Below are 23351 nucleotides of genomic sequence, written 5' to 3' on the forward strand. Positions count from 1 at the left end.
CCTGGTCTGGGAAAAAAAAAAAAAAAAAAAAAAAAAAAAAAAAAAAGTGCTGTTTGTGACCACCCAAACTGCTGTTCCATCTTCCTAGCAGCAGGGGCCTCACAGGAATGCTCAGGGAGAGGTGCTTCTAGCCCTAACCTGGGGATCACACAAATGGAGTGGTCCTCACCTGGCAGCATAGTTCAGAAGAGGCAGGAGGAAGAAAAACTAGGCACTCACTTTCCCTGTAATTCTCTCTATATTTTTCCATTGCTCAAACTGTTTATCAATACATGACAGAAGCTATTTCCCTATTTAGATGGTTCTACTGGGAATTCCACAATACCACCATCCCTCCTGAGGCAGATTTTAAAGTCAGCTTTCAAGATTTTATACTTGGATTTCAGAAACTAAATTACATTACTACGTCCAGTGAGACGGCGCCATTGCCTGTTCCTATCTACATGCTCCAGGCACTGTGAGGCCGATAACATCAGCATGTGGAAGCAGCTCGATCCAGACAATTTGCAGCTGGCTAGAGCTGGGCCAGTGGTGGGGAGGGGGAGGATGCAAAATTATCTCAGAATCCAAAACAGCCCAGGGTGTGCTATGGACTAGGATCTGGGATTTTTGGGTTCCTTCCATATACCATCATTTCTCCTATCTATAAAGATACAACTCATCTTAGCCCCACCTGCACATAACAAGGAGCTGAAAATTCCTCTCCTAAACATCATAAGAGGACAAAATCACTGATGTTTCAACATTTGGGATGTTTTCATTGGAGTGAAAAATAGAAGGGAGTGGTGGAAAGAGTGAAACCATCATTCTGAGCAAACTGTCACAGGAACAGAAAACCAAATATCGCATGTTCTCACTCATAGGTGGGAATTGAACAATGAGATCACTTGGACACAGGAAGGGGATCGTCACACACCGTGTCCTGTTGTGGGGAGGGGTTTGGGAGGAGGGGTAGCATTAGGAGATATACCTAATGTAAATGACGAGTTAATGGGTGCAGCACACCAACATGGCACATGTATACATATATGTTGTGCACATGTACCCTAGAACTTAAAGTATAATTTAAAAAAAAAAAAATCAATATCCTACTGCCTGTGAAATTAAGTGTCCATATAAAAGCCAAAATACTCCTTGAAATGGCTATTCTGTGCTTCTGTGAAGTCCAGATGTGAAGGCCTTATAACTAACCCTCTGACAGCCACAAGGTTGCAGAATGGGTAAGACAAACTATTGCTCCCCTGCCAGGAACAAAGGAATTTTGGAGTTTCTAATTCTAACCAAGATTTAATTCTACAGAACAAGCATTCCCTTCACAACAAAAATATTTCAGCCTGTTGGGTTACTTAAAATGCACCAAATAGCATAAAACATTCATTCAAGTCTGACAGCATTCACAGACCTACTTTTGTAAATAGCCAAACACAGGCTGTTCTTTCCCAGAATATGATTTTTTTTTTTTTTTTTTTTTTTTAAATAATGCAGTAGGTCCCCAAGGTCAGAGTTTTGGGAAAAGTCAGTCTATCCTCATTGAGGCTGTCAGTCCTCTGCCCTTGTGTGAGCCTGGCTTTCCTGCACCTCAGTGCACTGCCCACTCGCTCATAGGTGTCAGTGTTTACATGCAGGAGACAGAAGAACAAGGATCTCCCCCTAACTTTAACTGCACATTTTTCAACTTCTCCAAGCACAGTGGAGGCGTGCAGGTTACTGACTACATTACTGGCTCTAAACACTAATAATTAAGTCAAGTGATTATTTGTATTTATTCATTTGTTTATTTTATTTATTTATTTATTAAAAGACAGAGGTTTGTTCTTGTTCCCCGGGCTGGAGTGCAGTGGCACGATCTCGGCTCACTACCACCTCCGCCTCCCAGGGTCATGAGATTCTCTTGCCTCAGCCTCCCAAGTAGCTGGGATTACAGGCACCCACCACCATGCCCAGCTAATTTTTGTATTTTTAGTAGAGACGGGGTTTCACCATGTTGACCAGGCTGGTCTCAAACTCCTGACCTCAGGTGATCCGCCTGCCTTGGTCTGCCAAAGTGCTGAGATTACAGGTGTGAGCCACTGCGCCCAGCCTCATTTGTTTATTTTTACAGAAAACTATTACTGAAGGTTTTAAATGTGAAAAAGTTTTGACTAGGCATGAGGAATAATAATAATAAAAGTGAGAAAGGGCTGGGCATGGTGGCTCATGCCTGTAATTCCAGCACTTTGGGAGGCCGAGGTGGGTGGATTGCTTGAGCTCAGGAGTTCGAGACCAGCCTGGGCAACATGGCAAAACCCCGTCTCTACCAAAAATACAAAAAATTAGCTAGGTGTGGTGGTACGCACCAGTAGTCCTAGTTACTCGGGAGGCTAAGGTGGCAGGTTGCTTGAGCTGAGGTGGAGATTGCAGTGACCTGAGACGTGCCATTGCACTCCAGCCTGAATGACAGAGTGAGACCCTATTTCAAAAAATGAAAAGGTAAGAAAGAATGATCACCACATATCAGAGTATAGGTTCCATGGTTGAGTCTCTCTCTGGATGTTCACTGTTAGTGGAACAAGTGTTGTGGGTTCTGGGAAAATCGCAATGCAGGCTGCTTCTCTCTGTGTTCTGGATTCTCAGGCCACTCCTGGTAGGTCCATGTTGGCTTTGGCCCCCTGCCTCGAGGACTAGAAGTCAAGGATCTTTGCTGCTTTTTGTCATAGCCTGGGGAAGATAGGCCAAAACTAAGTTAGAGGACTCTGGGGCAGCCTGAATTTGGGGCGACTACCCACCCAACTGCTTACTATTACCTCTAGATTGGCCAAGCCCTGGTCAGCCTCCCTTTCCTTCAGCCCACCCCTTGCCCACACTTCCTAAAAAATAGCAGATGTACCATGATCTCTGGACTGTGACTGGACTTTTCTACTAGAGAACGTCTCTCTGTGGGGACTTGCAAGCCTCACAAGAATCAGACCCACAATTTTTCTTAGAACAAAATAAGTTTTTGCTGAAATATCAGCAAGCCTGAGAACAGCATCTTGAGTCCTTCAGACAGCTGGCCATTCTCTGCTGGTTCTTTGCCCTGGCCTCAACTATTTTCCAGTCTCTCTTATCATACAAGAGCCCCTCTAGGACTCTGGTTCTGGTTCCTCTGTCTTATATTATTCTTCTAAAAACTCTGCCTTTCCCAGACAGCCATGACTTTGATCTCTCCTTCGTTACTACCCCTCTGACCATGGCTGTCAGTCTTCTGCTTACTTTTATTAAAATTATCTGCTTATTCACTTGTTTCCCTCACTGGCTTATGAGCTCTTCATGGGCAGGGACCTTATTATTGTTGTTATTATTTAGAAGAAGGGGCCTCACTCTGTCGCTCTGTGCAATCATGGCTCACTACAATCTCAACCTCCCAGGCTCAAGTGATCCTCCCACCTCAGCCTTCTGAGTAGCTAGGACTACAGACACCTGCCACCATGCCTGGCTAATTTTCTTTAATTTTTCTGTAGAAATGGGGTCCTACTATGTTGCCCAGGCTGATCTCAAACTCCTGGGCTCAAGCAATCCTCCCACTTCGGCCTTCCAAAGTGCTGGGATTACAGGTGTGAGCCACCACACCCAGCCCACATTATTTTTATATGTCCAGAACCCAGGACAGTGCCTAGAATATAGATGCCCTTAAAATGTACGACCAGAACTGAATTTGGTGGCTAAGGCCCCTTTCACCTCCTTTTCTTGCACTGCCCTCTTCTTTTGTCTCCTGGGCTCACCATTCTCAGTTTCCAATGCATTTTCTTTCTTGCTGCTTCCTGCCAGTCTCTGTCTTCATCTTGAGCTATTGACTGCTTCAGTGGCACCAATATTTCCTTCCTGTGGAGAACTCACTGAGCAGGAGGCTTGTGATCAGAAAGCACCCATGCTATTTTCTAAAGAGGGGCTATAAGTGTGTGTTGAGCTCTAGAGACATGATTGGACTAGGTACTAGCCTTCCGAGTGACTGCTTTGCAAGACAACAGTCCTAGAGAGGTGTAAGTTCTGGTGCGTTGTTAATCTCATGATTTTATCTAAGTCTCTGAGAAGGGGCTGGGGTAAGAGAGATGAGTAAATTAGATTCAAATTGCCTACAAGGTGTGACTTTGGACATATTACTTTATGCAACCTAGTTCTTCAATTTTAAAATGAAAATGATATTTGCCTTATGTGGTTTTGGGGAGGATTCAATGACATAATATAGATAAAGCACCTAGCACCATGGCCGTACCTCTGGCAGGTATTTAAGCAACATTAACTAAATGATTGGATGAGTTTTGGAAGAACTACACCTGGGCTAAATTGTTCCAAACAACTCCCTGCCTGGGTCCAGCCAGAGTTCTTAGCACAGCTGCCTTCCCAATGTGAGCTTTGAGAAGTCCCTCCTCTCCTCTCTTCCCTTCCCAGACTATTGTTCCCTCTTGCCACTAGAAATGTAACCAGGTTAAGGTCAGGGTGGAGGGCTCTTTGATAAGCTGCCTGGGAATGGTGTGGGCATAGAGAGGCTGGCCTAGAGCCACACTATTCCAAGTGTGGTCCCTGTATTAACAGCATTGGTACCACCTGGGAGCTAATATGAAATGCTGACAATTCAGGTTCCAGACTTACTGAATCAGAATCTGCATTTAAATAATATGCCCAGATGATTTATCTGTACATTAATATATTAAGAAACACTGTCCTAGGGGCACAGATGGGTTCAGCAGGGGTAGAGGGTTGAGGCAGTGCAGGTGTGTCAGTTGTCTAAAAGAGGTAGAGGTTGTATGGGGGTGGGGGAGGCTGTGGCAGGGGGGTGTACTCAGAAAAGAAGAAGTGTCCTCAGAGATGTGATTTGTAGAGCTGTAGGGGGCTCTTTGGGAGGCATTGGTCATTTGCTGTTTCAGGGCTCCTTCCTATCGATGCCTTGAGTACGAGGTGGTACCCCTTCCTATTGATGCCTTGAGTATGTTAGCCAGTGAGTGTCACTGCACCAGCCAGAGAGTGACAGGTGGGCAGGGAAAGGCTCTCTACTGCCCTAAGCCTGTAGAGACACTCCTGCAAGGACCCTAGGACCATCTAGCTTAGCAGTTGAGTATTGTTTTCCAAGGAGATGCATAACCAGCAACTGGCTAGCCTCACCCCTAAAAACATACCCTGAGCTGGTGTTAGGCTACAGTCTCCCCTCCTCACCTCTGTACCCCCAGCTGGCACATGTGCACCCCTATAACACACACATGAACGTTCTTGCTTGGGAGACTCAGATGGGAGTTCATAAGTAGGGTTAATCCTCCTCTTCCCCTCTCTGACCTGCTTGACCCCAGGCTGGCCCCCAAGCCTCTATGGGCCCCTCAGCCCTGACCTCCGTGCTGCACAGAGCAGGCCTTGTGAGAGTGACTGCAGGCCCTAGGCTTGGTTGGGTGCAGCAAAAATTTGTTTCAGGCTGGGCGCGGTGGCTCAAGCCTGTAATCCCAGCACTTTGGGAGGCCGAGACAGGCGGATCATGAGGTCAGGAGATCGAGACAATCCTGGCTAACACGGTGAAACCCCATCTCTACTAAAAAATATGAAAAACTAGCCGGGCGCGGTGGCTCACGCCTGTAATCCCAGCACTTTGGGAGGCCGAGGGGCGGCGGATCACAAGGTGTCGGACCACGGTGAAACCCCGTCTCTACTAAAAATACAAAAAATTAGCCGGGCTCGCCTGTAGTCCCAGGGGAGGCTGAGGCAGGAGAATGGCGTAACCCGGGAGGCGGAGCTTGCAGTGAGCTGAGATCGCGCCACTGCACTCCAGCCTGGGCTGGGCGACAGAGCGAGACTCCGTCTCAAAAAAAAAAAAAAAAAAAAAAAAACTAGCCGGGCGAGGTTTGTGTTACTCAGCAGAGCCAGTGAGCTGAGATCCGGCCACTCTCCAGCCTCAACAGAGCCAGACTCAGTTTCAAAAAAAAAAAAGATTTGTTTCAGCAGAGCCATTCTCTCTCTCTCGCTCTCTTGTGTGCACTCTCTCTCTCTCTCTCTCTCACACACACACACATACACACACAAACACACACACACAGTCTTACTCTGTCACCCAGGCTGGAGTGAGTGGTGTGATCACAGCTCACTGCAGCCTCAACTTCCCACTCTCAAGTGATCCTCTTGCCTCAGGTTCCCAAGTAACTGGGACCACAAGCACATGCTACCACACCCGGCTAAGTGTTTTTTTCTTTTTTGTAGAGATGGGGTCTCACTTTGTTGCCCAGGCTAGTCTTGAACTCCTGGGCTCAAGCAGTCCTCCTGCCTCAGCCTCCTGAAGTGCTGAGATTACAGGCTCATGAGCCACCATGCCTGGCCTTTCTCTTTCTTAAGCACTCTTAGGACAGGACTCTCAGTCCCTGATTGCCTTCTTAATAAAAACCCTTTCCAGCCACCAACCTAGAGCCTCTTGACCCTTCCCTTGGGTCATCTGTTTATCTCAATGGTAAAGGAAAAGGCCCTGCTGCAACTGACCCCCCGAAAATGAGGTGGGGGGTAAGTGAGTGCCCTGTGGCAGGGTAGGAGCTACATCAGCAGCAACAAAAAGTCATAAGGGTAGAGTCCTAGTCCCCAGGGATGAGCTTCACCAGTAGTTGCTTTAAACCCTCTGCCAAAGTGCCCAGTGACCAATAGCCATGTCTCCGCTTTAACCCAGCTCCTGCCCAGGCCCAGTCTCTATGTCAGAGAAGATAATATCGCTATCATTATCGCTCTCCTCTGTGCTCCTACCACCCTCCATGCATTCCTGCCTCTGCTGTTCCTCTCTCTTCCTTAAATAGGCTGATGTGTGTGCCTGTCATCTCCACACTTTTAAATTCTTCTTGGCAAGAACTAGGGCTTGGTGTTTTTCCCTCCCCAGTGTACACTGTGCCTTCTCCCTTGTTGGTGTTCAGTGATTATCAAAGTTCCAAACAAGTGGTGAGTTCACCAATGTTTAATTATTGAGATGACAAAAAGGAAAGACTAGGAGACTGCTCTGACTAGAGAGCTGAGCTTCAGAGCTGCAAATTATCTTTGTGGGCAAAGAGTAGTGCCTGCCAGGCATAATTGGGGTTACAGACTTAGAACAAGCTAAAAAGGAGAGGAAGGGAAGCGATAGGAAATGCCACAGAGGGGAAAAGCTGTTTGATACCAGCCCTCCAAGTCCGTTGTCCCTTGCAGACAAGTTGGTCCTTATTCTTCCAAGGCCAGAGGGAAGAAATCCCATAGACTCTGCCAATTACTTTGCTTTCCTGGGAAATCAAGGAGCCCCAAAGATTTATGAACCAGTGCAGGCCAAGCTCAGTTCCTTGAGTAAACGAAGCTTACTAAAAAGCTTTAAGTGAGATTTGGGGCCAAGATTCAGAGAAGGATCCACAAGTCAATCTGGCCCAGACAAATGTCAGTGTCTGCTGGCATTTCTGCTTCTGCTTCCTACCACGTGTGGGGCTCTCAAGGAGTCTCCAACCACATGTCCTGTACTGATTCCTGGGCAGCATTCTCCTCCATGTCTGTGCCTCCTCCCTTACCTTGAAGAACTGGAATCCATATTCTAGAAGGAAACTGAAAGATCCTCTGGACCATGCTCCCTAAAGCTCTGTTAACCTTGAACAACCTTTCCATCTTTCTGTCCTCTGGGCCCTGTCTAAGGGGCACCTCAAGTAGAAAGCCCCCAGAAACCCAACCCCAAATCCCCAGCCCCCTCCAACTCCCCTGTTCTTAGAATAATTTTCCCTCTCCTATGAAAGGCCTCATCCCCAAAAGTCTGTGTTGTCTGAATCTGAATATGAAAAGGGAAGGGACTGCCTTCTCCCCACTGCCCACCACACACCTTCTTATTTTTCTGCCTAGGTCCTGCTTCTCAATCTTTTTTAAAAAATTGTATTAGAATATGCATAACATAAAAGTTACCATTTTAACCATCATGGGGCTTTTTTTGTTTGTTTGTTTGTTTGTGACAGAGTCTTGCTCTATCACCCAAGCTGGAGTGCAGTGGTGCAATCTTGGCTCACTGCAACCTCTGCCTCCCAGATTCAAGAGATTCTCCTACCTCAGCCTCCTGAGTAGTTGGGATAACAGGTGTGCAACACCACACCTGGCTAATTTTTTGTGTGTGTTTTCGGTAGAGACAGGGTTTCGCCGTGTTGGCCAGGCTGGTCTCAAACTCCTGGCCTCAAGTGATCCACCCACCTCGGCCTCCCAAAGTGCTGGGATTGCAGGCGTGAGCCACTGCATCTGGCCAATTTTAACCATTGTAGATCTATTTTTAAAGAACTTTGTACCTTAACCCCTTTCTCCATTAAATTAGGTGATCTTTCCCTAAAGAGATTGAAATGGGGGAGGCGAGGGTAATGTGGGGTTCAAAGACCTTGTAGGTCACAAGACTTGACATAGGCCGAGACCTATGTCTTAAACTGGTCTAAGGGTAAGGCAGGAGCCTCCTCAACATGTGGCTCAGGGGATGAGGGTCAGGAGTAGGCTAAGCCAGTCCTCCCAGAAGGAAGTAAGCCTTCTCCACTTATGACTCTGGCACCTACCTCCTGGGTCATGAGGCTTGGCCCTTAGGCCCTTGTGCACAGGCTTCCCCCAAGCCATAGCTACAGTGAGTATCCCCGAGTTGAGGTATTTATCCTATCTCCCAAATGAAGGCTTTTTGATGACGGGGTTTCCTGGTGAATGGTAATACGAATGAATAGCAGAGCATCAATCTAAGACATCAGTCTTGTCTAACCATGAAGAAGCAGAGCAGGATTCTAAATCATCTTTTTAAAAATTCACTGGCCCCCTGTCTCTTCATGTCAAAAACAAATCCTTTTTTTTTTGCCATCTCACTACCAGCTTCATACTTTCACCATCCTTTTCTCTCCCTGTTCCTGAGTAGCTACTTCTGAAAACTAAATAATAGGTAAGGTAATGGGAGTTGCTGCCCTAGCTGGGGTAACTCCAGAGCCATTTTGGTTAATTCTCCCACCCCACATCTAAAAGCAAGGGAGACGCTCTGTGAGATTTGCTTTCTAGCTCTGCAATTACCATCACGGTTCCTACAGCTGATATGCTGGCACAGGGGAGGACTGGCTAAAGCACAGTGCCCAGTTGCCAGGCAGCACCGGTGCTCCACTTAAAGCCCTTCCCAATCTGCAGTGTAAGAGTCTTCCCTCCTTTCGTTCTTAATTGGTGGCCTCAAGTCAGGAGTATTTTGTCTGGCAGGTGATGCCCAGAGGAAATTCTGTTCTATGAAAGAAGATTCCCCAGAGGGAACCAGGTAAATGAGGACTGGAACAGAGCTCTCATGGAAGATAATGGGTAAATGTGATGACCTGAAATTCCCTGGCACACAGTGAAAAATAAAGCATTAAAAACCAGCTATACTCTCAGTCATGACTGGAGGCATTGTAAATTGGAACAATCCTTTGGGAAAGCATTTTGGCAATATCTATCAAGAAACCTAAAAGCACTCATTTTTTTACTGAGTAATCTACTTTATTTAGGAAATGATCCTAAATGTAAACATACGTGGATTTCAGTGTAGCATTATCTATAATAGTGAAAAGTTGCAAACAACTTGAATGTCAAAAATGAATGAATGGTTACAAAGTTACTATACATCCTCTCTATGGATATTATGCAGCCATTAAACTAATAGTTACAAAAACTATGTAAGAATATAAAGCTAGGGGCTGGGCATGGTGGCTCACACCTGTAATCCCAGCACTTTGGGAGACAGAGGCAGGAGGATCACTTGAGGCCACGAGTTCGAAACCAGCCTGGCCAACATGGCAAAACCCTGTCTCTACTAAAAATACAAAAATTAGCCAGATATGGTGGCACACGCCTGTAATCCCATCTACTTGGGAGGCTGAGGCAGTGAGCCAAGATCACACCACTTCACTCCAGCCTGGGCAACAGAACAAGACTCTGACTCAAAAAAAAAAAAAAAAAAAAAAAAAAGAAAAGGAAGAATAATATAAAGCTAGGTGCAGTGGCATGTACCTGTAATCCCAGATACTCAGGAAGCTGAAGTAGTAGGATCACTTGAGTCCAGGAGTTCAAGGCTGTAGTGAGCTATGACTGTGCCTGTGAATAGCCAGTGCACTCCATCCTGAGCAACAAGAAAGACCCTGCCTCTGTAAAAAAAAAAAAAAAAAAAAAAAAAAAAAAAAAAAAAAAAAAAGATGGAGAGCTGAGCTGACTATGTTCTGATACTAATTTTAAAAATACAGAAATGCAAAATATAATACTTTTTTTTTTTTGAGACGGAATCTCCAGGCTGTTGCCCAGACTGGAATCCAGTGGCATAATCTTGGCTCACTGCAACCTCCACCTCCCAGGGTCAAGTGATTCTCGTGCCTCAGCACCCCGCCACACCCAGCTAATTTTTATATTTTTTAGTAGAGAAGGGGTTTTGCCACGTTGGCCAAGCTGGTCTCGAACTCCTGGCCTCAAGTGATCCTCCTGCCTTGGCCTCCCAAAGTGCTGGGATTACAGGTGTGAACCACAGCACCCGGCCACAAAATAGGCCGTGTTCTTTAAACGCTCTTTAAACGTTGTTCTATACACATGTATTAGTTGCTACTCTCTGATTACAGTAACAAAATAAAAAATCCAAGTCGAAGCTAAGAAAGAGAATAGACTATGAAGACACTAGGGTTTCTTTCTTTTCTCTCTCTTTTCTTTTTTTTTCTTTTCTCTTTTCTTTTCTTTTTTCTTTTCTTTCTCAGGATTTCACTCTGTCACTCAGGCTGGAATGCAGTGGCACAATCATGGCTCACTCCAGCCTCAACCTCCTGGGCTCAGGCGATCCTCCCACCTCAGCCTTCTGAGTAGCTGGGGCTACAGGTGTGCGCCACCACACCTGGCTAATTTTTTGTCTTTTTGGAGAGTCACCATCTCGCTATCTTGCCTAGGCTGGGTTTCTTTTAATGCCTAAGCACAGCATGAAGTCAGGCTTTGGATGGGTAAGGCAGGCTCTAGAACCAGAGCCTGAAACCTAGGGAGCACTCTCACCATCTCTTGTGTTTACTTCTTTCTGAACATCAGCTGTATTCTTGTTTTCCTCCCCAATGGCTCTCTCTGTTACGCAGTCCATAGTCTTGAACTTTACATCTCCATTTAAGTCCCACTTCCCGATTCTGGGGGAGACTGATTTGCTCTGCCTCATCCAGGCATATATCCAAAGGGGTGGAATCACATAGAACCAGCATAGTTCCTGGAGGCTCATTCCTATGACCATGAAGATGAGAACAGCACCAACTCCCAAAGAAGGAAGGGAAGCTCCAGAGTGTTGCTGCTGTAGCATACGCAAAAGGCTCTGATACAGTAGAACATTAACAAGTGTTTTTCTCAAGGTAGTGAAACTAAAGGTGATTTTTAAAAATTTTAGCATGTATCACTTTATAGTAGAGAAATCTATAAAACTTTTCATAGCTACAGTTGTTACTAGGCCTGGGGGCAGTAACACCCTCCTCCGTTTTGGTTGTCCCAGTGACAGATACCATTCAAGATACTAAGGCTTGGCGGTGCTTACTTTTGGTAATGAATTCTATACTAGCAGCTGTTTAAGGAGTCAGAAAATCCTCAGCGACTCCCAAGACCAGTTGGAGACCCAAACTCTATTTTTATTTTTTTTATTTATTTTTTTTTTTTGAGACGGAGTCTCGCTCTGTCACCCAGGCTGGAGTACAGTGGCCGGATCTCAGCTCACTGCAAGCTCTGTCTCCCAGGTTTATGCCATTCTCCTGCCTCAGCCTCCCGAGTAGCTGGGACTACAGGCGCCCGCCACCTCGCCCAGCTAGTTTTTTTGTATTTTGTAGTAGAGACGGGGTTTCACCGTGTTAGCCAGGATGGTCTCGATCTCCTGACCTCGTGATCCGCCCGTCTCGGCCTCCCAAAGTGCTGGGATTACAGGCTTGAGCCACCGCGCCCGGCCTGGAGACCCAAACTCTAGCCCGAGCATGATAATCCTTTCTATTTCTTTCTGGTGAACTTGACTATACCCCAAAATGCAAATGCTCTGCAGAAGTGTGTGTAGAAAGAAAGTGCTTTCCCAACTTGGGCATCATAGTGAGATCCTCTCTCTAAAGAAAAAAAAAATTAGTCAGGCATAGTGGTTGTGTGTGCCTACAGTTGTAGTTACTCAGGGGGCAGAGGTAAGAGGTCACTTGAGCCCAGGAGGTCAAGGTTACAGTGAGCTATGACAGCACTACTGCACTCCAGCCTGGATGACAGAGTGAGACCCTGTCTCTAAAAAACTAAAAGAAAAAGAAAGAAGGAAACAAAGAAAAGAAAAGAAAGAGGAAAGATGCTTTCCTCTTCTGCATTCTACTGCCAGCTTATAGTCCAGAGCTGGAGAGTGGACACTCAGTGTGTTGACTTTGTTTGAATTGGGACTTCCGTTAGAGAAAAACGTAGAAGATTTGGGAGATTTAAACTGATAAGAGAAGCCTCCCTGAGCCAGCCAGGATTCTCTGCCTTCTCTCCTAAATATAGGCTTCACAAACTTTCTCTCCAGATTTTCTGTTCTCCCTCTATTTGTAAGACCCACTAACACTTGGAGAGATCCTCTCCATTATGTTCCCCTGATTCTCCTCTAGATCTCCCACAAAGACCTTATCCCTATCAAAAGTCTTTGTCTTTCCCTGTAAGTGGGATCCCTAAGGACCTTTTAATTTAATTTAATTTAATTTTACTTTAAGTTCTGGGACACATGTGCAGAATGTGCAGGTTTGTTACATAGGTATACATGTGCCATGGTGGCTTGCTGCACCTATCCCCTAAGGATCTTAATATGTCCCAAAAAGATCTAAGTCCTGGCCAATTGCCTGGCTTTGCAGGCAGTGCCTGGAGAAAACTTGGAGAAAGGGAGATGGGGAACAAAAACAGGAGCTGCCCAACAGTGGGATTCAGAAATGGCCAATGTGTTGAGGTATGACTTCAGGTCATACTGCAGAGTAAGAGCTGTCACTGGCCAGATGACTTATATGTTGAGGTGTTGAGTCAGAGAAGATGGGAATGCCTTAGGCTGAATGGACAGCCCTCTGCAGGGAAGTAGAGCCATCTAACTAATGCATAGATTGCTACTAACTATTCTTGGACCAGAGGCAAGATTTCTACCCAACGATGAGCATTTAGTGAAGTTAAGTTATATTAGCTGGATCTCCCTCTAAAATTTGATATCTAAACATGTTTATTTCTACACACTGCCATGAGATGTTTTGGAATGGAATAGCCCTGAACAGGAAGACCACAGCTCTAAGTAGTTTCTCAGCTGACCTCTGGATAAATTTGTGATAACACAGCTGGTCTTTGATGCTCTATTTTACTGTGCCTACTTGTCAGAGAGTGGGCTGAGCCACAGACCTTCCCTGACTTCCCATTTCTTAACAGCACCATCCTTCCTGGCCCTGATTTCTGTTTTCTGCTTTTCTGTCTATCCTGCCTCCTGCTATTATCCAGGGAAAATAAACAGGTACAGACATGACTTTATTCCAGAAGTAGCCTTCCAGAATTCTCCAACTCAGAACTGCCTCCCCCAATTAACCTTAAAACTAAAGGAAAATTATTCTGTGTTCTGTGAAGAATGGTTAGATAGTATTGGTATGAGCGCTTTGCTTCTTCATACCTCACTCTAAGTCCATTTCCATTTTCATATTCCTGATAATTAGTACTTGGAGGTGAGAACAGAGGTCACTTTCTCTTCTTGGGAAGGCTGATATTGAATCATGTCTCTACCCTGGATTATATTCAGTCCACAAGACAATGGCAAGATTGTTCAGCACCACGGAGAGCGCCTTTCATCCTCAGGACTGGATCGTGGGTGGGTGAAAGATGAGGATTGTAGCTGAGAGCCCAGGCAGTCTGATCTCCTTCCACTCTGGCCAGCCACCAAATAGTCCTTTTCCCCCAACCCCTTAGTGTTCACCTTTTTCCTTTTGCTAATGAGTTTTTTTAGGAAGGAGCTCCCCTAACTTTCTACCCCCTTTCTGCCTCCATGTTATCTGAATCTGCCACCTCCCTTCCTTTTTTCCTCTCCTCCTCACCTCACCTTCCTTACCTCCCTTCTGTTTTGTTAAGGAGACTCCCTCCTATGGTCCAAAGTTCTGGCTCCATCTGCTCATGATTCCTCAAAGACCATGCCCCCTCAAACATCTCCTTTTCTACACAGCTTCCTTCCCCTCAGTCTAGGACAGGTCTAGTTTTCCCTAGCTATAAAGAAATCCTAGAAATTGAAAGCTCCCTCTGGCTGCCACCCATTCTCATTCCTTCCCTTCTCAGTCTTGCTCCTTTAAAGAACAGCCTGTGCTCGCTCTGTCTGCTTCTTCATCTCCTGTTCTCTCCTAAATCCCCTGTCATCTGGGCTCTGTTTCTACTCTTCAGCTAAAATTGTGTTCACTGAGATTACCTATGACTTTTTTATTTCTACATTTTGTCTTTATCTTATGGACCCATCTGCTTATTTGACACTGTTGATTTCTTGCACCTTGAAACTCTACTTGAATGGTTCCTAGTTCTACTCTTACATTCCTCTCTGCTCCTACCCAGTCTCCTTCCTCCATTCATTACCTAAGGTTGGATATTTCCCAGAACTTCACCCTTGGTTTTTTTTTCACTCTGCTCATTCTGAGAGAGCTTATTCTTCACTGTAACTTACATCACCACCAACCCACACCTATTTTCTGAGCTCCCACACTTCAAATCCTACCAACTAGTGATATCATCATCCAAAAGACACCTCAAAATTCAACATGTTCCCAAATGAACTCATCTGATTTTTCCCTAGCAATGCAGTTGTGCCTTCTTCTGCATTTAATAACTTGTCTTAATAATTAGTACTCTAGGCCAGGTGCAGTGGCTCACGCCTGTAATCGCAGCACTTTGGGAGGCCGAGGCGGGCGGATCACGAGGTCAGGAAATCGAGACCATCCTGGCTAACATGGTGAAACCCCGTCTCTACTGAAAATACGAAAAAAAAAATTAGCCAGGCATGGTGGCAGGCGCCTGTAGTCCCAGCTACTCAGGAGGCTGAGGCAGGAGAATGGCATGAACCCGGGAGGTGGAGCTTGCAGTGAGCAGAGATCATGCCACTGCACTCCAGCCTGGGCGACTGAGTGAGACTCTGTCTCAAAAAAAAAAAAAAAAAAAAAAAAAAAAAATTAATACTCTTCCCAATTAACTCCAGCCAGAAAACTAGGAATGTCCAGACCCTTTGTTTTACATTTTATATCAGAAGCCTGCCAATTCTACTCTTTTTTGACATCTTCCTTTCTGTCCTTTTATCTTCTGCTGCTGCTTGGTTCAGGCCCCTGTTATCTCTTGCTAGCATTGTTGCGGGAGTTTCCTAATTATCCTTACCTCCAGTCTCACTCCCTTCCCACTCGTCTTGCACATGGCTGTCGGAGGGTCCTTTTCCATCTCGAATCTGAACATGTTACTCCCTTCTTAAGGCTTCATTGGCTCCCCATCGTCTTCTGAGTAAAGAAAAAAATCAAAGCCCACATTCCAGCATGATCTGAGTTCCCTCCTGACACCACCAACTTGATTTCCTGCAACTTTTCACCATACCTTCTAAGCTTCAACTATAGCAAAATGCCGACCATTCCTCGAATGTACTAGGCTAGTTTTGTGCTTCTGAGACTTTTCACATGTTCCCTGAATGTCCTTACTCCTCGCTCTTAAACTAACTGGTGACCTAATGTTTTAAGATCTTTTCAAGTGTCTCCTTTGACCACCCTCCCTTTGTCCCATTCCCTCTACTTTTATATGGCTCTTGGTTATGTTTATTAATAATTATTGGGAGCTTCTTAAAGATGAACTGTTTTCTTTATTTTTTATTTTTATTTTTAAAGACAGGGTCTCAATATGTCAATATGTTGCCCAGACTGGACTTGAACTCCTGGGTTTAAATGATCCTCCTGCCTCAGCCTCATGTAGCCAGGACTACAGGTGCATGCCAGCATGCCCAGCTGTGACTCTTTTCTATTTGTATTTGTGAGCCCTACCATCATTAAATAAATGAAAGAATTGTATCATGCTGGAGTGAGGGAAGAGAGGAAACAGGGTGCCCTGTGGCCAGGCCTTTCATCACCCTAAGGAGCCGGGCACACCTTTTCTACAGATACCTCCATATATAAGCCAGGTTCCAACCTATGTGGTGTCAGGGCTGCAGCTGCAGGCCAGCCGCTCCCAGGGCACACTGACCATGATAGTGTATTCCTCACTGAACCTGTAATAGCGATATCTTTATAGTTAACGTGGATATAGTACTCAAGGTATACTATGCTAAGGACTATTCTAACTGCTTAATACATACTAACTCCTTTTATCCTCACAAGAACCCTTGACCTAGGTATTAGTGTTGGTCCCATTTACAGATGAGGAAGCTGAAACCCAGATCTTACAGCTACTAACTAGAGGAGCTGGAATTTGAACCTAGGCACTCTGGCTACAGAGTCTGTGCTTTTAACCATTACAATCTTCCTTTCAGTTTGTGTGGCAAGGAGAATGGGATTGTGTAGGTTGTCTTCCTTTAGTCAGAGCATCCCCTTAGCACTGAGAGTGAGGTCAGACCATCCAAGCCATATGTCTGTTGCCCAGTGGAGGAGTATAATTTGAATGTTGGGGAGGCAATCACGTGTCTGCTGGGTACTGAGGAGAATCAGATAAGCTCATGGATCTGAATACATACATTAGGAACTACAAGATCCTCTACAAGTCTTCTTTTTTTGCCACCCAGAGTCCTACCAGAGTAGCCCGTAAAGGTCTGCAGGTCATTCGGGAAAGCAGACTCTTCCATCTGCTTCTCCAGATCCTCCTTCTTAAGACTCCAGGTATTAGCCTTGAAGGTTCTACACTTTGGTTTTTTTCCTTTGTTTCCCTTTTTACCCACCCAATTTTATCCTGCTTATTTGGGATCTCTTGGGTCCCAGCCTACCATTGTATTGGCTGCACTACCCACAGCTCCAACAGCTAAAGCCAGCCAGCTAAAGATAGTTCACGAGTTGGTACAGCCCTGGGGCAGGGGGACAAAGGAAGAGGTTAATATGCAGACTGATGCTTGGGCCTGCAAAAATGGAGCAGCCTCCCAGAGGGCCTGTCTTTAGCTCCAAGCCCAAGTCATGTTCTCTTCCCTATGTCCCTCCCTGCATGCTTTGAAAGGTTATTGACTCCATCACTGACCTTGGGTAAGACACTTCTACTCTCGGCCCAGGTTACCTCATTTTTAAAAAGAATGGGTGATAAGTTGGTATTTGTTGAAGCTGTTGATAGGTATCCATGATTTCACTATATTATTTTCTCTACTTGTTATAATTTCCATAATAAAACATTTTTAAAGATTTAAAATCAAAAGATTTTAACCTTTTAAAAAAAATAGAACCTTTTCTCCAACCAAAATGTTGCAACAGGCTGATATATAAATGAAATAAAGGTGAATCTACTCTTATTAAAGGGAAGCCAGACCCCCATTCTATAGCTTCCCCCTCACAATCACTCAGGGAACACAGTTTAATGAAAATCAGTGGACCAAACTATTATAATTCTAAGGATTCTTCTGATGCTTTTGCCTTCCTCTAGCTATATTGGCTTTGCACTAGCCATTAGCCTATATATCCTGTCCCAGAAACAGTGAGGCTGGGCTATTAATCATTTCTGTAGTCTTTGGAGAATTTATTTGAAGCATTGCAGAAACAGGGTTTGCTGTTAGAGATGCATTTCAATGTCTGTCTCTGCTGAGTGTTTATTAATAATCTTGTTAATCTCTAGTTCCCGGATCTAGCTCACGCCTTCAGATGTCCTTGGGGGGCACTTTAAATTCTCCCTGATTTCTTGGAGCCAGGCACTTCCTTCTGCCTGGAGTCTTTTCTGATACTTATATTCATGAATATTTTACATTTAATCTCCCTGATTACATTGCCATGAGACGGTTGTGGTACATTGGCTGCATTTCTAAGGGAAGACATAGAGGAAGCTCACAGTAAAGGCTTATGTTTGCAGGCACAGTGCCAGCGATCTTTGTGCTTGCCACGAAGGTGGCCTTCTGTCATGGATAGTGATCCAAGGAGGAGATGCTGAATGGTGGGCTTTGCATGGGACCTGTCAGCCTAGGGCTCTGCCACCTGGTCAGGCCCCTCCTGAGTTGTGGTCCAGAGGAGCTGGCAGTTTCACTCAGGATCAAATACCACCGGGAACTGCCCTGTAGGCCTCAAGGACCACATGTGGGTCCCTGTGACCAGAGTTGCTCAACAGCTTCCTAGCCCTGTCCTTCCTGTGCAATCTACCTCCCATGTTACCATTTACACCCAGTAGCTCCAGACTGAGAGAAGAAACTTTGATTAACTCATCTGCACTGACGAGTAAAAAGTTAGCCCCAAACGTCTAAGGGCTTGTGTTTTTAAAAATCAGCCCCAGGGAAAGGATGGTGATGCCCAACACTCTCATGTGATAGATGGGGTGGAAGGTTAAGGAGGAGAAGCAGGATTGAAATGCCACAGATTTAGAAGTCTTCAGTATAAAAATGCCAATCAGAACTATAGGAGACATCAGGGCTCCCCAAGGAGCGAGAGGAGGGCCAAGGGCAGGACCCTACAGAGGAGGCAAAGGGTTGTGGGAGGACAGAGAAATGATAGAGAGGCAAGAGATGAGCCAAGGGAGGAAGCCTTTTCCAAATGGATGTGGTATATGTGACATGTGACGAATGCTACCAAAAAAGTGAAGGAATGTGACTTGGGACTTGGAAATGTGCCAGTGCTGCCCTGGTAGGGTCCTATCAGCATGTTTATGGGATTTGCCCTTTAAAAAGCCTTCCCTCTGGCTGCTTTGCAGTGAGCACTTTCTGTGGCCCACAGGAAATCCAGAGCCCAGCTGTTCCATCTCCACCTCCCCTGCAGGTAGCAGCTGAGAGGCTGTTTTGGCTGCAGAGAGGCACATCAGGGCCAGTAGAGGTTTGCTTCTCCAAGGCTGTGCAGGACAGGTGTTGTCTATGAGTCTCTCAAGGAGGTTGCTGAGCCAGGGAGGATGAAGGACTTGCAGCATGGGAAGTTGCCCAAGATGCAGGCACTGCGGCACCCAGTCTTTCTGAGCAAAGACTTCTGCCCTTCTTCTACTCAGTCAAGGCTAAGGGCTAGAGATCAAAGCAGGGGAGGGAGGCACAGGTTTTGCCCTCAGGAACTTGCAAACTCTGCCCACCCAGAGTCTTGTGCTCTGGATGGCCTGAAGGAACACAGACAAGGCCAGGATTTCCCTCTGAAACCTGCTAGACTTTTCCCTTTCCCCTTAGTGACAAGCATGTTTTCATTCCCACTGCCTCATTTTAAAGGGAACAGAAGCCACCATAATGGTTATATATCTTTCCCTTGCTGGGTCACCAGCAGACACTCAGATCACTGGGCCTGACACCGTGGCAGCATTCTACATGCCCATCTGTCTACTCCCTGCATCCGCAGAGGCAGAACAGGCAGCAGCCTTGGATCCCCTCTGCACTCCTCACACCTTAGGCTTAGCACTCTACAGGCCCTGGTTAAAATGCAAAGACAACTAGGATGGCAGCACCCCCGTCAGTGGTTGGTCCTCAGAGTCTCAGGGAGAATGTGGATGACTTCAGCCACTTCCAACTGACTGAGGCAGGCTGGGCCAGGGCCCTGGATCTTGCAGCAGAGGAGGGTGTTTGGGAGGGGATGGCAAGGCTAGATAAGGACTCTTAGCTGGGCATGGTGGCTCATGCCTGTAATCCTAGCACTTTGGGAGGCTGAGGCAGGCAGATCATGAGGTCAGGAGTTCGAGACCAGCCTGGCCAATATGGTGAAACCCCATCTTTACTAAAAATACAAAAATTAGCTGGGCACGGTGGCATGCACCTGTAGTCCCAACTGCTCAGGAGGCTGAGGCAGGAGAATCGCTTGAAGCTGGGAGGCGGAGGTTATAGTGAGCCAAGATTGCACCACTGCACTCCAGCCTGGGCGACACAGCAAGACTCCGTCTCAAAAAAAAAAAGACTCTGGACAGCACAGTTCCCAGCCCAATTAGAGATTAGTGAAGAGGGCAGTGAAGAGGATGTCAAAGGTTCCAGACACAGGACAATACACAGAATTTGTGCTTTCCTATCTTCCTGGCCATCTGTAGAATCAAGTGTTTTGCCCTCTGGGCAGCAAAAGACTAACTGGCCACCTGCTGGTTTGTCATTATTTGTCTTCTCATCTACCATATCTACCAACTTTTCAGGTTCTCCCAGGAGACACTCTTTAGGCGTCATTTGTGAACTGGAGAAGTCCTCATTAGAACTATTTTTTGTCCAGTGGCGGTAGCCTTGAAGGCTGGTGTGGCTTGGCCAGTCAGTTCTCTGGATCCTGTGAAGGGACCTGTCCAGCACTAGGAAACAGAGGGAGATGACCCATCTCAGACAGCACCTACTCTCCCCTTAACCCAGACTTAAACTCACAAGAACCTAGGAAGACCTTGCCAAGCAAGTACACAGGAAAGGCCTGAAGGGAAGGGCTACTAGTATGGGAATTAGGAGAAGGAAGTCCTGTGAGTTTAAAGAAATCGTGATGGGCTTTCTGGAGGAGGCTAGACCACACAGGACTTTGAGGACAGACACCAAGTTGGGTGTACATGGAACCCAGATCCTTGGTTCTACTACCTAGCCCAGTGTTTTTGTCCCACAGTAGATGGGTCTGCCCCTCTCTCCCTGAATGCCCTGCCTGCTGTGAGTGGTGAATGCTCACAGAAGCCCAGAGGGCAGGTAGGAAGGCTAGTTTCAGGGCTGAGAGCAGCCCCCTGTCTTCACTCCCTAACAACTCTGTCTTACTGCTTTCTTCCCACAGGACCCAACCGCCGCCTCCATCTCAGACGGAGACTGTGACGCCCGGGAGGGTGAGTCAGTAGCCATGAATTACAAACCATCCCCGCTCCAAGTGAAGCTGGGTGAGTGTGTCTGGGGGGTGAGGGAGATGTGGGGAGTAGGCAAGATGCTCTGGGCTGGGTCTACAATGAGGTGCCACAAATAAACCAGCTCAGCCTAGATGATTCCAAGACTCAAGCCTTCAAGTCATTGGCACTGCCAGGCACCTTGTCTCCTGCAGGCAAAGAGGGCAATTACAGTTCTCTGCAGGAGCCTGAAACTCTAAGAGGCATCTCTGAAGCCAAGGACATTCCAGGTATTCTGGGGGATAGCTGCAGGGTTTTCATGGAACCCTAGAGAGAGGACTTGGAAGTCCCATCAAACACTGGATCAGGCTGAGAGGAAGCTGCCTTAGAAGTGGGGTGTTACTTGTTATGTCTAAGGTATAGAAAGGAATGAGAGTTCCAACCCTAGAAGCCGAGCGCTTCTCCCAATTACAACCTCAGCCCATCTAGAGATCTCTGGGCCCAGTTGGCACCTATTTGGGGGATTTTTCCCTTAGTTTCTTAGAAAACCCAAATATCTCCCTTTCTTTCCGGGTCATATTTCCCTTGTGGCTTTGTCTCATGTCCGCTCCAAAGTCAGTTTACTGTGCAGCCTGATCCTGTGAAGTCCCCTCGCTCCTGGCCACTGTCCACAGCTCCTGCCACCATTGCCCTCCCTTCAGCCCATGTGCTGCCCCTCTCCCTTCAGGGACCAAAGTTTCACTGTCTCACGGCTGCTGTATATAACACACTTTTATGAAAACTTTGGTTTCTTGAAGAGAAATTACAAAACAGGACATACAGGAAAGAGTTTACAATTAAATATAGGTCATTATTATCCTTCCAAGCTCCTCTGCCATCCAGGCCACCGTCCTGTCCATCCTCCTCCTCGGGCTCCAGCTGCCCAACAATTACTGATGCCTCCTTAGTTCTAAGGGTCCTTTCCCTACAGCTTTCTCCTTCCTTTCCACAGAGGCCTGTACTTTTATTATTCAACTGCTATTTTTTTTTTTCTTACCTTGCTTGCTTCTCTCCTTCCAGACCACATCCAGGGAGCCCCTCGAGCTGTGTTTTCTAAACGAGAATAGTTCTCTCCTTGGAATTTGTTTCTATTCCTAGGACATCAGATTAAAACTGCAGCCAATTTTATTCACTGGGGGGACGGGGTTGGTCTTTTTTTTTTTTTTTTTTTTTTTTCTTTTTTTTTTTTTGAGACAGAGTCTCTCTCTGTTGTCCAGGCTGGACTGCAGTGGCGTGATCCTGGCTCACTGCAACCTCTGCTTCCCCGATTCAAGTGATTCTCCTACCTCAGCCTCCCAAGTAGCTTGGATTATAGGCGCACACCACCACGCCCAGCTAATTTTTATATGTTTAGTAAAGATACGCTTTCACCATATTGGCCAGGCTGGTCTGGAACTCCTGGCTTCAAGTGATCCGCCCACCTCGGCCTCTCAAAGTGCTGAGATTACAGGCATGAGCCACTATGCCCAGCCTATTATTGTTTAATGTAACAATACAAGTATTTTAACAAGCATAACTTCTTTACTCTCCCCCATCACATTCTCCTCCTAAGAGGTAACCATTCCAAGCCTTTTTAGTTTTTGTAGTTTTACTTTGTATTTTAATATAAGTGGTGTCATATTGTGCACATTTTCTGAAACTTGGCCTTCCCTCTCCCACCACCTAAATCTTGGAGCTCCTTCTAATGTCAGCATATAATGACTTCATTCTTTTAAATGGTTGTATAGTAGTCTGTAGTTTGGTTTTGCTAGTTTATTGTTTGCTTGTTTACCACTATTTCAGACAATTTCATGTTTTAAAATCACATCTTTTTTCCTCCCCATTACATTACCATCAAAGCTCCTCATGAAAATTCACAGCATTGTCCCAGTTGCACCAAGTTCCGCCAGAAACTTTAAGGCAAATTGCACCCCCTAGAGGCCTAGAGTGGTAATGGCAGCTGCCACCTGCTGGAAAGAAGCTGGGAAAAAACTGGAATCAGATGAGCAGTGGCAAAGAAAGAGGGTCAAAGAGTAGGAGACAGAGATTCAGAGACATGAGGTCAGGGGAAGTTTCAAAGTGAGTCACAGTAGCTGTAAAGGTCCTCCCCATCCTTACCCTCTGGAGCATTTGGTTATTTTATGAGTCATTTTCCCTAGTGTCCCTCTCTACCTAACAGTTCCTTTTCCTAGATCTGGGCTTTAATTGAGATGAGTAGGGAAGGGAGATGGGACTCCTCCAAGACCCAGGCAGCTACTTCTGGGAACAGTTGTCTCATACCAGGCAGTGGAGTGGGTCACCTGATGGCCAGCTCCATGAACCTGGTAGGTTTTGGAACCTTGGAGAACTCAGACCTTGGCAAAGGAGTCAGGAGCACCACTCAGGCAGCGTAGCCAAATGGGCTCCCCCAGCCTCCTGCCCCTTACCTTGCAGCCCCATCCTGCCCCTCCCACATCACAATCTTCAGTGGCTTCTTTTTCCTTCTGTGTTAATCCCAAACTCCT

General features: G+C 46.1%; 1 protein-coding gene and 1 long non-coding RNA gene across 8 annotated transcripts in view; one reads left to right on the plus strand and one right to left on the minus strand.

The window, feature by feature from the left end:
* FAM219A (family with sequence similarity 219 member A) overlaps positions 1–23351 on the plus strand; it is a 59067-nt gene that overhangs the window by 30541 nt on the left and 5175 nt on the right. For 4 of the 7 annotated variants that reach the window (XM_050760847.1, XM_050760848.1, XM_050760849.1 and 1 more), the window contains exon 2: positions 20787–20886. In XM_050760847.1, coding sequence (XP_050616804.1) covers positions 20787–20886 — 100 coding nt within the window. The remainder of the gene's footprint in view (positions 1–20786; positions 20887–23351) is intronic. The other 3 variants (XM_050760851.1, XM_050760852.1, XM_050760853.1) reach the window with 1 other exon arrangement.
* Positions 2031–23259, minus strand: LOC126937449 (uncharacterized). The gene is made up of 3 exons (XR_007719728.1): positions 22700–23259; positions 15322–15437; positions 2031–2697 (listed from the first exon to the last, which is right to left on the minus strand). It is a non-coding gene; the product is annotated as an uncharacterized LOC126937449 (long non-coding RNA).

This window comes from Macaca thibetana, chromosome 15 (genome assembly GCF_024542745.1).
Source record: "Macaca thibetana thibetana isolate TM-01 chromosome 15, ASM2454274v1, whole genome shotgun sequence".
NCBI classification, from domain to species: Eukaryota; Metazoa; Chordata; class Mammalia; order Primates; family Cercopithecidae; genus Macaca; species Macaca thibetana.